Source organism: Ovis aries, chromosome 16, assembly GCF_016772045.2.
Source record: "Ovis aries strain OAR_USU_Benz2616 breed Rambouillet chromosome 16, ARS-UI_Ramb_v3.0, whole genome shotgun sequence".
NCBI classification, from domain to species: Eukaryota; Metazoa; Chordata; class Mammalia; order Artiodactyla; family Bovidae; genus Ovis; species Ovis aries.
The window spans coordinates 430884-444955 of NC_056069.1; the positions used below are offsets into that span (position 1 = coordinate 430884).

The following is a 14072-nucleotide window of genomic DNA, read 5'->3' on the forward strand; positions in this document are numbered from 1 at the left end:
TGACTCATTTGAAAAGACCCTGATGCTGGGAAAGATTGAAGGTGGGAGGACAAGGGGACAACTGAAGATGAGATGTTTGGATGACATCATCGACTCAATGGATGTGAGTTTGAGTAAGCTCCAAGAGTTGGTGATGGACAGTGAGGCCTGGTGTGCTGAAGTCCATGGGGTTGCAAAGAGTCGGAGATGACTGAGCGACGGTACTGAATTGAATCACTGCAAGCAAAATGGTGGCTCAGTGGTAAAGAATCTGTCTGCGATTCAAGAAACACAGGTTTAACCCCAGTCCAGATAGATGTCTTGGAGAAGAAAATGGTAACCTACTACAGTATTCTTACCTGGGAAATCCCATGGACAGAAGAGCCTGGAAGGCTATAGCCCATTGGGTTGCAAAAGAGTCAGACATGACATAGCAACTAAACAACAACAGCAAGATTCACTTCTGGATACTGAAATTATATTGTATATGCAATAGTTTGAGGAGAAACAGAATGATTTCCTAGTCTCAAAACATCCTCCCCAGGACTTTTGTTAGTTATAAAGGAAAAGATAGTAACTTCATAGTAGTTTAATTCAGCAGATATCACTTGATGAAGCGACCAAGGTTAACATCACTAGAAATAAGACATGTTGATGTTGTATCCTTTGATATGGTTTCTATTTCTGCTAAGACAAAGTGGTTTTAAAAAGAGAGAAATTTTATGCAAGCTTTCTCTCTAATGGTTTTTTTCTCTTTGACATTCTGTTTGTTTGTTAACTCATTAAGCTAAGGACATTTAGTAGATAACAATTGTAAGAAAATCCAAAGGTATTTAACTCTCATAGTTATCCACTGGGATTATGGGTCAATAAAGAAAAGACCGTTCTTGTGGTTTTTTTAGCATTTACAATAAACTCAAATTTCAGTAAAATTTACAGAAATATAACAGCAATACAATTTGAAATTCATTGTATTTGTAGGAAGGAAGGAAATATTTAATTTCCTTTTGATAAAATGAGAATTCTCATGGTATTGCCAACTACAAATTGGCACTTGCCATCTACCTCTACAAGCATTAAATCATGTGCTACTGCTGACTTTCAACATCCCCTGAAAGAAATCAAGGTGGAGAGCAGAAATGAGGCACTCTGTGCTCTAGGAAAACAGGCAGAACCAGTCTTCAGATAGATATTTTCAGGAACCAATTTTTTTTATCCCAATTCTTATATCTCTTCATATCTAGAAAAGCATTAAAATGCTTTTAGTGGTGACGACTGCTCCTCTTGATTAGTAACTTTCGTGAGACTAGCAGAAACATTCTGCAAAATAGATGTGCTTGATTGCATGGGTTCCCCTTTCACCAAAATCACCTATATACTGAACCTCCACCCCAGCAGTTTCTCAAAGCTATCTTAAATGCTGTTTCTTGGACTACAGTCCTCATTTTGCCCCAAATAAAACTTAACTTGCAACTCTCGTGTTGTGCATTTTTTAAAAGTCAGTCATATCTTGTCCAAGCTACCTTCAAATCCATTTCCAAAAACTCAGGTAATATCAGATTTATGTCCGAAAGCATAAAAAAAGTTGCAAGCATAAGAAGAAAACAGAGAATTCAGTTTCTTTCAAGTATCCATAAAATATACATGAACATTGATAATCTATCAAGCCAGTGAGGAAATGTCAATTTCAAAAGTAGGAGAAATGTTATATGTTCCGATTACAACACAATAAAGCTAGAAATTAATTACCAGATCAGGAGAAAAGTTTCTTTGCCCTGGACATTTATTAAAATGTATTTTAAATAATGACTTGAGTCAAAGGGAAAACATCAAAACATCAACCAAAGTTGGACCTTTGAGATGGATTTAAAGCATAAGGGCAGTCTCTAGCCTCTGTGGTATCATTGTGTGGGTTAGAAAAAGTGTTTCTTTCTTCAAGTTAAAAAAAAAAAAGACCAACCCAACTGCATCTGTGGATAGTTATAAGGTGATAGCCCTGAGCCCAGCTAGCTGGAGGATGAGCTTGACACTCAGGAAAACTAAGTCAAAGTGAGTTGGGAGCTGTGAAAGAAAGGAAAAAAAAAAACACCCCAAACTGCTAAATAATGAGTTTTCCCTTAAGACTGGAGGCAAACTTCTAGTTAGTAAAGTACCTACTAGCAAGATATTGAAGGCCAGGAAAAAAGTCTCACCTGAGGAACATTTTCTTTGATTGAACTTAATATGCTCAAGGCCCTGACTCCTAAGGACAAAGAGTGCACTTGGTTTGAAAGTGAAAGTCGATCAGTCGTGTCTGACTCTGCTCTTTGCGACCCCATGCAGTGTAGCCTGCCAGGCTCCTCTGTCCACGGAATTCTCCAGGCCAGAATACTGGAGTGGGTAGCTGTTCCCTTGTCCAAGGGATCTTCCCAACCCAGGGATCTTCTCAACCCAGGGATCGAACCCAGGTCTCCCACATTACAGGAGGATTCTTTTCCAGCTGAGCTACCAAGGAAGCCTGCACTTGGCTTAATACTCAATTGGTTTTCTATAAGCCACTACAGGATTTAACTGTTCCAATACTGTAGGTAAATTTTGCTATTTTTAAAAATTTCTTGTAAAAAGTAATTACATCTATAACACCTGATGTAAATGATTCAGAAGCAAGCTTACTAAGTTTGTCTTAAAGGATGCCTGCATTCATAGCCAAGAAATTCTCAATTTGTAATTGTGTTGTTAAAAATCATTCAGATATTCTCTGATTAGAGTAGAATATTTTTTAATGAAGCTATTCCTAACATCGGAGAAGGCAATGGCACCCCACTCCAGTACTCTTGCCTGGAAAATCCCATGGATGGAGGAGCCCTGTAGGCTGCAGTCCATGGGGTCGTTAAGAGTTGGACACGACTGAGCGACTTCCCTTTCACTTTTCACTTTCATGCATTGGAGAAGGAAATGGCAACCCACTCCAGTGTTCTTGCCTGGAGAATCCCGGGACGGGGGAGCCTGGTGGGCTGCCGTCTATGGGGTCGCACAGAGTTGGACATGACTGAAGCGACTTAGTGGTAATATTCCTAACATTATCTCCCTAAAATCATGGAAAGACTGAAGCATTTTCTGTGTTCTGTTTTGTAAGGATTGCTTTCTTTTGCAGAAGCACCTCTCCTAGAAGGGGAGCAATAAGGGCTCCAGGTGCTATGAAAGAATAGGGACCCTCACCAGGGACAGCTTCTCTCAGCCATGCACTTCAGTGGTACAAAAACATACCACAGTTGAAAACAGGCTGTGTATGGAGGGGATAAGGGGAAAGTCAATGAATGTGATGAATATGAAAGTCACTGAATGAGATGAATAAAACACTCCCCTCCCCCTCCAAAAAAAAAAAAAAAAAAAAGTAAGGAAAGGAAAGACTGGTGTAGCTCTAGGCTGGTCTTGAGTCACCAGGTGGGAGTTTAGGAAGCTCCTGTCGAGATCCAAAGGAGACAGAATCTAGAGACAGGCCACAATGGCGCAGTGACAGAATAAAGACCTGGTTGCTAGGGTCAGGGGATAAACACCAGAAGCCTGGAAGAAGAGAAATGGAGCCCTAGCTCCTTGCCCCCTTCCCTACCCTCCCTCTTAGGTTGTGTGAGATGTTACCTTTCACCCAAACGTCATCTTCCTGATTTCAGACCTTAACTCTGGTCTCTGAGTTCTGCTTAGTTCCACATTTTCTACCCATTTGCACAGAGGACCACCACCTCTCCTTTCTGGAATCACTAAGGTTTTCTACTTCACTTATGACCTGGTCATCAGCCCTACTAATTCAGCTGAGATGGAAGTGCCCACCCCCTCCAAAACACTTAAGCCTCCTGATCTCAATGAAGAGTCTTTGGACCCTAGGATTATGATTGCCTTATTTGAAATTGGATCACTTCCCCCAGTTTCTTGCAGTTCTCTTCCTTCGCTAAAAAGCAGTGACCATGAAGCGATTGAACAGCGAATTGCAAAGAAGTTTGAAAGCCTCTTAAAAGAAATTAAAGATATTGTTAAACATGTGACAAGTTATGAACAGAAGGTCACAGAAACAAAAGAATCTTTTAAGGAAACCAATATGTCTGAGGTGACAGAACTTAGAGAAAAAATCATAGAACTTGATGAAATAAATCAAGTACTAGTGAAAAAACTGCTTGCTAGTTTGGACCTAGGGAAAAAAGAGAATGCAAAGAAACAGGAGATGAGGTTGGACAACCAGAACTCTGAGGACACAGTGCAAGACTGTTCAAGGGATTTGGTAAACTGTTCAAAAGGACAAAACGCCCTTCCTGAAACTCAGCTAAGTAAGGAAAAAGCAAAGCACAGATTCCCTCACATTCAAGAAGACAATATCAGACTGAGGAACAACATGGAGCAGTTACTACAGGAAGCAGAACACTGGAGTGTGGAACATACCGAACTCAGCAAACTAATAAAGTCCTATCAGGAATCTCAGAATGACATCAATACTCTTAAAAATAATGGCACCCATTCCCTAACTCAAACAAATAACGAGGCAGCTAAGCAAGAGCTGGAGGAACAAGTGAAGAGACTGAGACGAGACACATATTCATTGCATTTGATTGCAACCTTGCTGGAGAATGAATGCCAGATCTTAGAGCACAGAGTAGAGCTGCTCGATGAACTCCATCATCAGAAGGAAGAGCCTCTGCAAGGGGAGCCCGCGCAAATAAATCATGAGCAGAACGACAAGGAACAGAAGCCACCAGAGGCAGACAAGGTCAAAGCACATGAGAAAAACACGCCAGAAGTGGAAGGTACATTTCACAAAAGAGATCAGTTCTTTAGAAGCCTGGATATTTGTCACAATAAGAAAGCTCATAATAACCAGTTCAATACTCGTATTGCAAAAAGAGCTCTTGTGGTAAAGAGGCCAGCTAGCAGCTTAAGTTAAAAAATACCAAAAGTAGAAGAAAAGGCAGATCTTCAAAAATTTATATAGTACATCCAACTCCAGGCATATCAATCATCAAACCTAAGAGACACCTATTTGTTCAACCAAGAAATAGCCATAGAACAAGAAGGTTAACATGTAACATTTTTCATTACCTTGACGGTTAGGTAAGTTTGCTCTTTAATGACCATCAATGTCAACTTTTGCTCACATTAGTCATCTTTACAAGCTGGTTTTTTAGTTATTACACAGAGAGCTATGACACTTTAACCAAAAGTGAGAATTTACAGGTCCAAATAAGTAAAGACCTAAATAAAAACCACAACAAACAAAGGAAGGGATTCTTTTTTCGTTATTTAATCATTGCCTTTGGGAGGGAAGTTCTGGGGGGAAAAGTATATAACACTTTAATTGTGAACCTTTCAAACTCCCTTTCTTTTATTTTTTATTTTTTATTTATTTTTTTAATTTTAAAATCTTTAATTCTTACATGCGTCCCCAAACATGAACCCCCCTCCTACCTCCCTCCCCATAACATCTCTCTGGGTCATCAAAAGCATATTCCTTTTCCTATTTATTATCCATTGAAGTGTGGGCTGTAGTGGAGTTTAAAAAAGCTGATAAATCACTCCTAATCTTCCATAAATTTCCCTATTCCCTGGATCTACTGTTACTAATATTCCTTTCTTGCTCCTCAAATAGTAAATGGTGGGCATACCAGGTAGCAGAGACCTTGGGGAAGGACACCTTGGCTTCTTTAGAAGAATAGATGTGTCTCAAGATTTTGTTCTGTGCTGGAAAAATTCGTCTCATTAATCCAGGTGAGGATAATTACTCAGAATTACTCAGGGAAAATAGCATTATCCTCTGTTAAGAGGACTGAACTTTTGGTTCCAGGAAAGATGGAGCAGAATCACTTCTCCCCCTTCCTCCCATTCAGTTCAGTTCAGTCTCTCAGTTGTGTCCAATTCTTCACAATCCCATGAATTGCAGCACACCAGGCCTCCCTGTCCATCACCAACTCCCGGAATTTACTCAAACCCATGTCCATCAAGTTGGTGACGCCATTCAGCCATCTCATCCTCTGTAGTCCCTTTCTCTTCCTGCCCGCAATCCCTTCCAGCATCAGATTCTTTTCCAATGTGTCAACTCTTCACATGAGGTGGCCAAAGTATTGGAGTTTCAGCTTCAGCATCAGTCCTTCCAATGAACACCCAGGACTGATTTCCTTTAGGACGGACTGGTTGGATCTCCATGCAGTCCAAGACTCTTCTCCAGCACCACAGTTCAAAAGCATCACTTCTTCGGTACTCAGCTTTCTTCACAGTCCAACTCTCACATCTATACATGACCACTGGAAAAACCATAGCCTTGACTAGACGGACCTTTGTTGGCAAAGTAATGTCTCTGCTTTTTAATGTGATATCTAAGTTTGTCATAACTTTCTTTCCAAGGAGTAAGCATCTTAATTTCATGGCTGCAATCACCATCTGCAGTGATTTTGGAGCCCCAAGAAATAAAGTCTGACACTGTTTCCCCATCTATTTCCATTGAAGTGATGGGACCACATGCCATGATCTTCATTTTCTGAATGTTGAGCTTTAAGTCAACTTTTTCACTCTCCTCTTTCACTTTCATCACAAGGCTTTTTAGTTCCTCTTCACTTTCTGCCATAAGGGTGGTGTCATCTGCATATCTGAGGTTATTGATATTTCTCCTGGCAATCTTGGTTCCAGCTTGTGCTTCTTCCAGCCCAGAGTTTCTCATGATGTACTCTGCAAACAAGTTAAATAAGCAGGGTGACAATATACAGCCTTGACGTACTCCTTTTCCTATTTGGAACCAGTCTATTGTTCCATGTCCAGTTCTAACTGTTGCTTCCTGACCTGCATATAGGTTTCTCAAGAGGTAGGTCAGGTGGTCTGGTATTCCCATCTCTTTCAGAATTTTCCACAGTTTGTTGTCATCCACACACTCAAAGGCTTTGGTATAGTCAATAAAGCAGAAATAGATGTTTTTCTGGAACTCTCTTGCTTTTTCAATGATCCAGCAGATGTTGGTAATTTGATCTCTGGTTCCTCTGCCTTTTCTAAACCCAGCTTGAACATCTGGAGGTTCATGGTTCACATATTGCTGAAGCCTGCCTTGGAGAATTTTAAGCATTACTTTACTAGCGTGTGAGATAAGTGCAATTGTGTAGTAGTTTGAGCATTCTTTGACATTGCCTTTCTTTGGAATTGGAATGAAAACTGACCTTTTCCAGTCCTATGGCCACTGCTGAATTTTCCAAGCTAAAAACCCTGAGCATTAAGTATTAATATAAAATGAATGCAAGAATACTCTGAAAGATGGAGAAAAGGAGGTGTAATGGCCGGGGTCCCCGAGACTTAATGAACGACGTACTGTTTTGTTTCCTGAGTTTTCTTTTGTCTCTTATATATGCTGGGAGATGATAACCCAGAAATGCCAACACATTTAGACAAAAAAAGCAGGCACCACCCCCTCACCCCCCACCCCAGGCCTGCTTTCTCTTGACAGAGGATGAGAAAACAGTCTGGCAAGAAAGAAACTTTTTAAAAAGTTGCCCTACTCTGGCCAAACTGCATAAAATTGTCTTGCTTCCACTCTCATCCTCATCAGCAAATACTGAGCAAAAACACTAGGCTTTCACTGTTGCCTGGCAGTAATGAAGCCCTCTTCCGTCTTCCTTCTGAGGTGGTACATACAGAGGAGGCACAGAAGAAACCTTGGAGTTTCTCTCCCACCTGATGGTAACAAGTTGCTCCTCTCTCAGCCCTTTTCCCAGTAAAATAAAATATCAGTGAAGGCCCTGTGGATAGCCTAGATTTCTATACGCTTCCCCTGTTTTAAACCTAAAACAGGAGGTTTAAGTAGGATCCAGTCTCCGAATACGATGCCCCAAACGTCCAGAAAAGATAGAAAAATAATTCACTCATTATACTCAACTCGAATGAGAGAAGACGATTAACAAGTGCCAACAATGGCATGATACAGATTTTGGAATTATCTAACAAGAAGCGTAAAGCAGTTACAAAAATGCTCCACTGAGCCATTGCAAGTACTCTTAAAAAAACAAAAATAATAGAAAGTGTTAGCAAAGAAACAGAAAATATAAAGAAGAAACAAATGGAAATTATAGAAATAAAAAATATAATATGTAAAATAAACCCAGTGAATGTGCTCAGTATTAGAATGTTGATGTCAGAGGAAAGATTCCATAAACATGAGGACAGAAAAATAGAAATGACCCATTCTGGCCAGCAGGAAAAATAGGCTGAAAAAACTCCCATAGTCTCAAGAAGCTTAAACTAAAAACTATCTAACATTGGTGTTATCAGAGTACTCCCAAAAAAGGTAGAATGTGGGCTGAAAAGTATTCATTGAAAAAAAAATGGCTGAAAATTCTATAAATTTAGTGAGAGGCATAAACCTATAGATTCAAGAAACTGAGTGAACTCTAAACAGTGTAAATTCAAACACATTTAAGGCATTCATAATCAGATTTCCAAAGCCTAAAGACAAAGTGAAAAAGCAGGTGCAAAGAACAATGAAGGAATCATGATCCAAATGACAGTGACTTTCTAATCAGAAACCTCCAAGGCTGGAAGGAAACAAATATTTTTCAAGAACTGAAAAAAATAACCCAGAATTGTTTACCCAGTGAAAACAGCCTTTAGGAATGAAAATGAAATCAATACATTCTCAGAGGAAAACTGAGAGGGTTTGTCACTATTTGTTGAGAAAGCTCATTTGGCTATACATCTAATTCTCATTTTTTACACTCAAGAAAATGAGTGTTCCCTTTAGCCTCAGGCTTTGTCTTATTCTATTTCCAAAGAGTAATTTCACATCAGTTCAGTTGAGTTCAGTCACTCAGTCATGTCTGACTCTGCGATCCCATGGACTGCAAGCAGTCCAGGCTTCCCTGTCCATTACCAACTCCTAGAGCTTACTTAAACTCACTTCCATGGAGTTGGTGATGCCATCCAACCATTCCATCCTCTGTTGCCCACTTCTCCTCCCGCGTTCAGTCTTTCCCAGTATCAGGGTCTTTTCCAATGAGTCGGTTCTTTGCATCAGGTGGCCAAAGTATTGGAGTTTCAGCCTCAGCATCAGTCTTTCCAATGAACATTCAGGACTGATTTCCTTTATGATTGACTGGTTTGATCTCCTTGCAGTCCAAGAGACTCTCAAGAGTCTTCTGCAACACCACAGTTCAAAAGCATCAGTTCTACAGCGCTCAGCTTTCTTTATAGTCCAACTCTCACATCCATACATGGCTATTGGAAAAACCATAGCTTTGACTAGTTGGACGTTTTTGGCAAAGTAACGTCTCTGCTTTTTAATATGCTGTCTAGGTTTGTCATAACTTTTCTTCGAAGGAGCAAGTGTCTTAATTTCATGGCTGCAGGCACCATCTGTAGTGATTTTGGAGCCCAAAAGTAAAGTCTCTCACTGTTTCCATTGTTTCCCCATCTATTTGCCATGAAGTTAATGGGACCGGATGCCATTCACATTGGAGATGCTAAATGGATGAATGAGAAACCACAACACAGCTGAATCAAGCAATCGCTTCTTACAGCTTGTTCATATGCATTGTCAGCTTGTTCATATGCATTACCTGTACAAATTGTCAATGTCATTTGTTTGTCAGATGTTAAAAGGATAACTTTCTAGTTCTTCATACAAGCACTGAAATTGCTAATTACAGGATTTTCAAATTTTTGAGGGAAACGCAGCAATATGCAACATTTGTTGCATACAGCACAAACTCCAGATAGTCAGAATGTCAACTTTATATTTTATGTAGCACCATTGTTGTTGTTTTCCAGTCACTAAGTCATATCCAACTGTTTCTGACCCCATGAACCAGGCTTGCCTGTCCTTCACTATTTCCCAGAGTTTGCTCAAACTCATGTTCATTGAGTTGGTGATGCTATCCAACCCAGAAGTAACATTTCCATCGGTGAGAACTCAGTCACCAGGCCATACCTATCTGAAAGCAACCGGAAATTTAGTTTTTTAGCTGGGCAACTTTGTCACCCAGGCAGAGGGAAAATTAATTTTGGAACACTGTGAGATGGAGAGAAAGTATTTTTGTGTTTCTGCACTGTTCGGGTTTTCCGGGCAAATATTATGGCAACTTGAGATCCCAGACTCAAAGGGAGATGTAGAAGATATTTTCCTACTGCATAAATAATAAGAGTTCAAAAGAGTTATCTAACTTTAGAGATAGATGTTAACACTTTAAGTTGGGTTGCCTCACCCCAACTGGGATTTGGAGGCATGTTTTGTAAAGCTGGAGACACTGAAATTACGTAATCCCCTGAGAGATTTACATTATAAAAGACTTAAGAGTGAGAACCCAGGATCCAGAGGGTTTTTTTCCTCTCTCCTTTTAGAGGGGGAGAAAACAGCTGTCTTTTTTTTCTACATAAAAGCCTGGATTTCTTCTCTCATCTTTCCTCCGTCACGTTATAGGCCCTGATGCATGTAGGGTGACATCTGGTTCTCATATCTCTCCAGGGGTAAGAACTGGAGCAAGAGGAGCTAGCACAATTATTATGATATAAGTAATAATCATCTGTCTCTGATTCAAGAACCTCATGTGTCCATTCAGGAGAAAATAGAGATGAATGTTAAAATCCAATAAAGTCAATCAGAATCTCCACCACAGGTCCTATCATAAATGAAGCATAGGGCATGAGAATTTTTCACATATTGGAAATACAGAAAATGTAATTTGAAATATTGCTTCCTACTCCATAAAAGTTGTTTTTCCCTCCTGTCTAGAATATGTATCATGTTATAAATAATCTAACAGAGGAAATTTTCCTATTAGAGCCCTTAGTAAAAGAAAATGATTTCCAGTTAAACAGTATTGAGGTACCAAAAGAATCACTTTTTTTCTTTCCTTTTGCCTTTCCCGCTAATGGAAACTACCATCCACTCTATTCTATTTTCCAGCCTCCTTGGTTAACAAAACACTGTGCAGTTCTGCTATACTTTATCAGACATGTGGTACATGTTATCAAGAAAAAAAATTTTTTTTGCTTAAATAAATTACAGCTTTTTAATTATCAAATAGAGTAAGAAATTTCTGCCATACCAGACCTTCTAGATTTTGTATTGACTTTAAGATTTGGTAAGTGTAATCAAATTATTCTTCTACCACAAGGTCATATATATTTTTATCCAATCCTAAACATGTAAAGGAAATTCCTGAAAGCAAGTCATTTTTAAAGGTGTTTCATGTGAGTTCCAGTGGGTAATAATCCATTATATTCTTTCAATTAATGTAAGATATATTTGGAGAAGTAGCATGGCATTTTCTATGTGGAAGGATCTTTAGGCCATCACTTGTTCACAGTGAAAACCTGGAATAATAATTAGTATCGACCTTATTGAGTTCTTTAACACAATGTTTTCTCATACCTGTCAAATTCCAATTAAAAATTGAACTATTTTTAATTGTTCAGAGGTCCAGTCTTATCATCAGGATACTTCTGTCCAACAGTGATAGTAACTTTTAAGAAATACATTTTTGGTTAATCCTCTTAGGGAAAAGGGGAAATCCATACAAACTTCCTAGTCAAACAAATTTTTCTTAATAAAATTCTTCACAGTAATGAACTAGATTCTTGATTTCAGAGTGCTTGGATCCCTATGAAGTTTTCCCCATCAAGCCATATCAGTGCCACAGATCATTTAACGTTCTTGACAACCTATGGGCTTCCCTGATAGCTCAGTTGGTAAAGAATTCCCCTACAATGTAGGAGACCCTGGTTTGATTCCTAGGTCAGGAAGATCCCTTGGAGAAGGGAAAGGCTACCCACTCTAGTATTCTGGCCTGGTAAATTCCATGGAGTAAAATTTTCCTCATCAAGCCATAGCAGTTCCACAGATCTTTTTAAGTTCTTGACAATAGTAATAGTAATATTTTAGTAAAAACAAGCAACTTGTTTCCCCTTTAAAATATATTCCATGAGCCAGACATTATTTTTTAAAATTTGGTTTCCATTCAGATCAAAGAGCTTATTTACTACCTTTTAACTATTTAAAAAATTATGAGATATGACAAATATAGAAAAGCACATAAAACTAATACGTACAATTAAACAAATGATTAAAAATTAAAAAATCTATGTAATCACCCATTTGGTCATATATCACACTATTTTCCATAGTGTGGCCATACCAGTTTCTGTGCCATTCATCACTCTAAGAGCATTTCTATTGCCGTATAGTCTCACTTAAATTTAGTATTGTCAGACTTTTTAATTCGATGGTCATGTAATAGTACCTCACAGTGGTTTCAATTTGTATTTCCTGATTACTGAGTTAGTTAACTTTTTGTTTGTTCAGTTCAGTTCAGTTCAGTGGCTAAGTCGTGTCCGACTCTTTGCAACCCCATGAATCGCAACACACCAAGCCTCCCTGTCCATCACCAACTCCCGGAGTTCTGACTCAGATTCACATCCATCGAGTCAGTGATGCCATCCAGCCATCTCATCCTCTGTTGTCCCCTTCTCCTCCTGCCCCTAATCCCTCCCAGCATCAGAGTCTTTGCCAACGAGTCAACTCTTTACATGAGGTGGCCAAAGTACTGGAGTTTGAGCTTCAGCATCATTCCCTCCAAAGAAATCCCAGAGCTGACCTCCTTCAGGATGGACTGGTTGGATCTCCTTGCAGTCTAAGGGACTCTCAAGAGTCTTCTCCAACACCACAGTTCAAAAGCATCAATTCTTTGGTGCTCAGCTTTCTTCACAGTCCGACTCTCACATCCATACATGACCACAGGAAAAACCATAGCCTTGACTAGATGGACCTTTTTTGGCCAAGTAATGTCTCTGCTTTTGAATATGCTATCTAGGTTGGTCATAACTTTTCTTCCAAGAAATAAGCGTCTTTTAATTTCATGGCTGCAGTCAGCATTTGCACTTGGTTTTCAGGAAGTGCCTCTCTTTTGCTTCAAGTTATCGATTTGTAGGAGGTCTTCATGTATTCTGAGCACTGTGATGATTATGAGTTGCAAATATTCTCTCCCACTCTGTCTGTAGTTTGGCTTTTTTACTTTTCTGCATTTCTTTTGCTGAACTGAAATTCTTAATTTCAATGTAGTCCAATATATTAACCCTTTCCCTTTTAATTGTGGCTATGTTTTGTTTAAGAAACTCTTACCTATATCATGGATAAAATTATTCTAAAGTGCTTTAATTTCTTGCCTTTTTACCTTTATTTCTCTAATCGCTCTGAATTGGATCTAGACAGAGATTCATCAGAGTATTTAGGTTGGTTGTGCAAGGATTCTGTAATTATGGATATGTTCATGCCCTTTTCCCATGTCTATGCTTTGGGGGTACTTTTAATCTAATAAGATAACTATTAGAAGTTTTATATATAAAAAATAAAGATGATAGAATGAAAGAAGTATTGCACAAAGAAGGAAATGATTCTGTATCCTAACTCATCTGGTTCCCGATTGCTCCTTTACAAAGTAGAGATAGTAATTTTCTTTTGGACCAAGAACCAATGCTCAAAGATACTCTGGCTGTCTCTGCTAAGGTCTTACTGCTCTCTGAGAAGTAGGAACAGATTAGATGAGAGCATTAGAATCAAACCAGAAGCAAGCATGGCCAAAAAGGAAGAGAACAATAGCAAATAATCTAAATATAGAAGATGTCTGGTGGAGAAAGCAATGGCACCCCACTCCAGTACTCTTGCCTGGAAAATCCCATGGGCGGAGGAGCATGGTAGGTTGCAGTCCATGGTGTTGCTAAGAGTCGGACACGACTGAGCGACTTCACTTTCACTTTTCACTTTCATGCATTGGAGAAGGAAATGGCAATCCACTCCAGTGTTCTTGCCTGGAGAATCCCAGGGATGGGGGAGCCTGGTGGGCTGCCGTCTATGGGGTCACACAGAGTCGGATACAACTGAAGCGACTTAGCAGCAGCAGCAGCAGAAGATGTCTGGAAGCTGGGATCATGGATATTTTTAAAGTAAAAGAGAAAGATGATTGTATATAAAGGAGAAAGGTGTACCAGATCAAAGTGAAGTAGAGAAGTGAATTTATTGTCATCACACAATCATCATTATTATTTTAAAAATATTTTTCCATAAACCTGATCGATGTAGAAAGTAATTTTTAAAATATGTCTTA

At 39.2% G+C, this 14072-nt stretch overlaps 1 protein-coding gene across 1 annotated transcript; it reads left to right on the forward strand.

Annotated features, from left to right (window-relative positions):
* The first annotated feature begins 3769 nt into the window (after positions 1-3769).
* SPZ1 (spermatogenic leucine zipper 1) lies at positions 3770-4888 on the forward strand. The gene has a single exon (XM_027979966.1). It carries the CDS (start codon positions 3773-3775, stop codon positions 4886-4888), a length of 1116 nt encoding a protein of 371 aa, XP_027835767.1. The 5' UTR covers positions 3770-3772.
* Positions 4889-14072: the final 9184 nt, after the last annotated feature.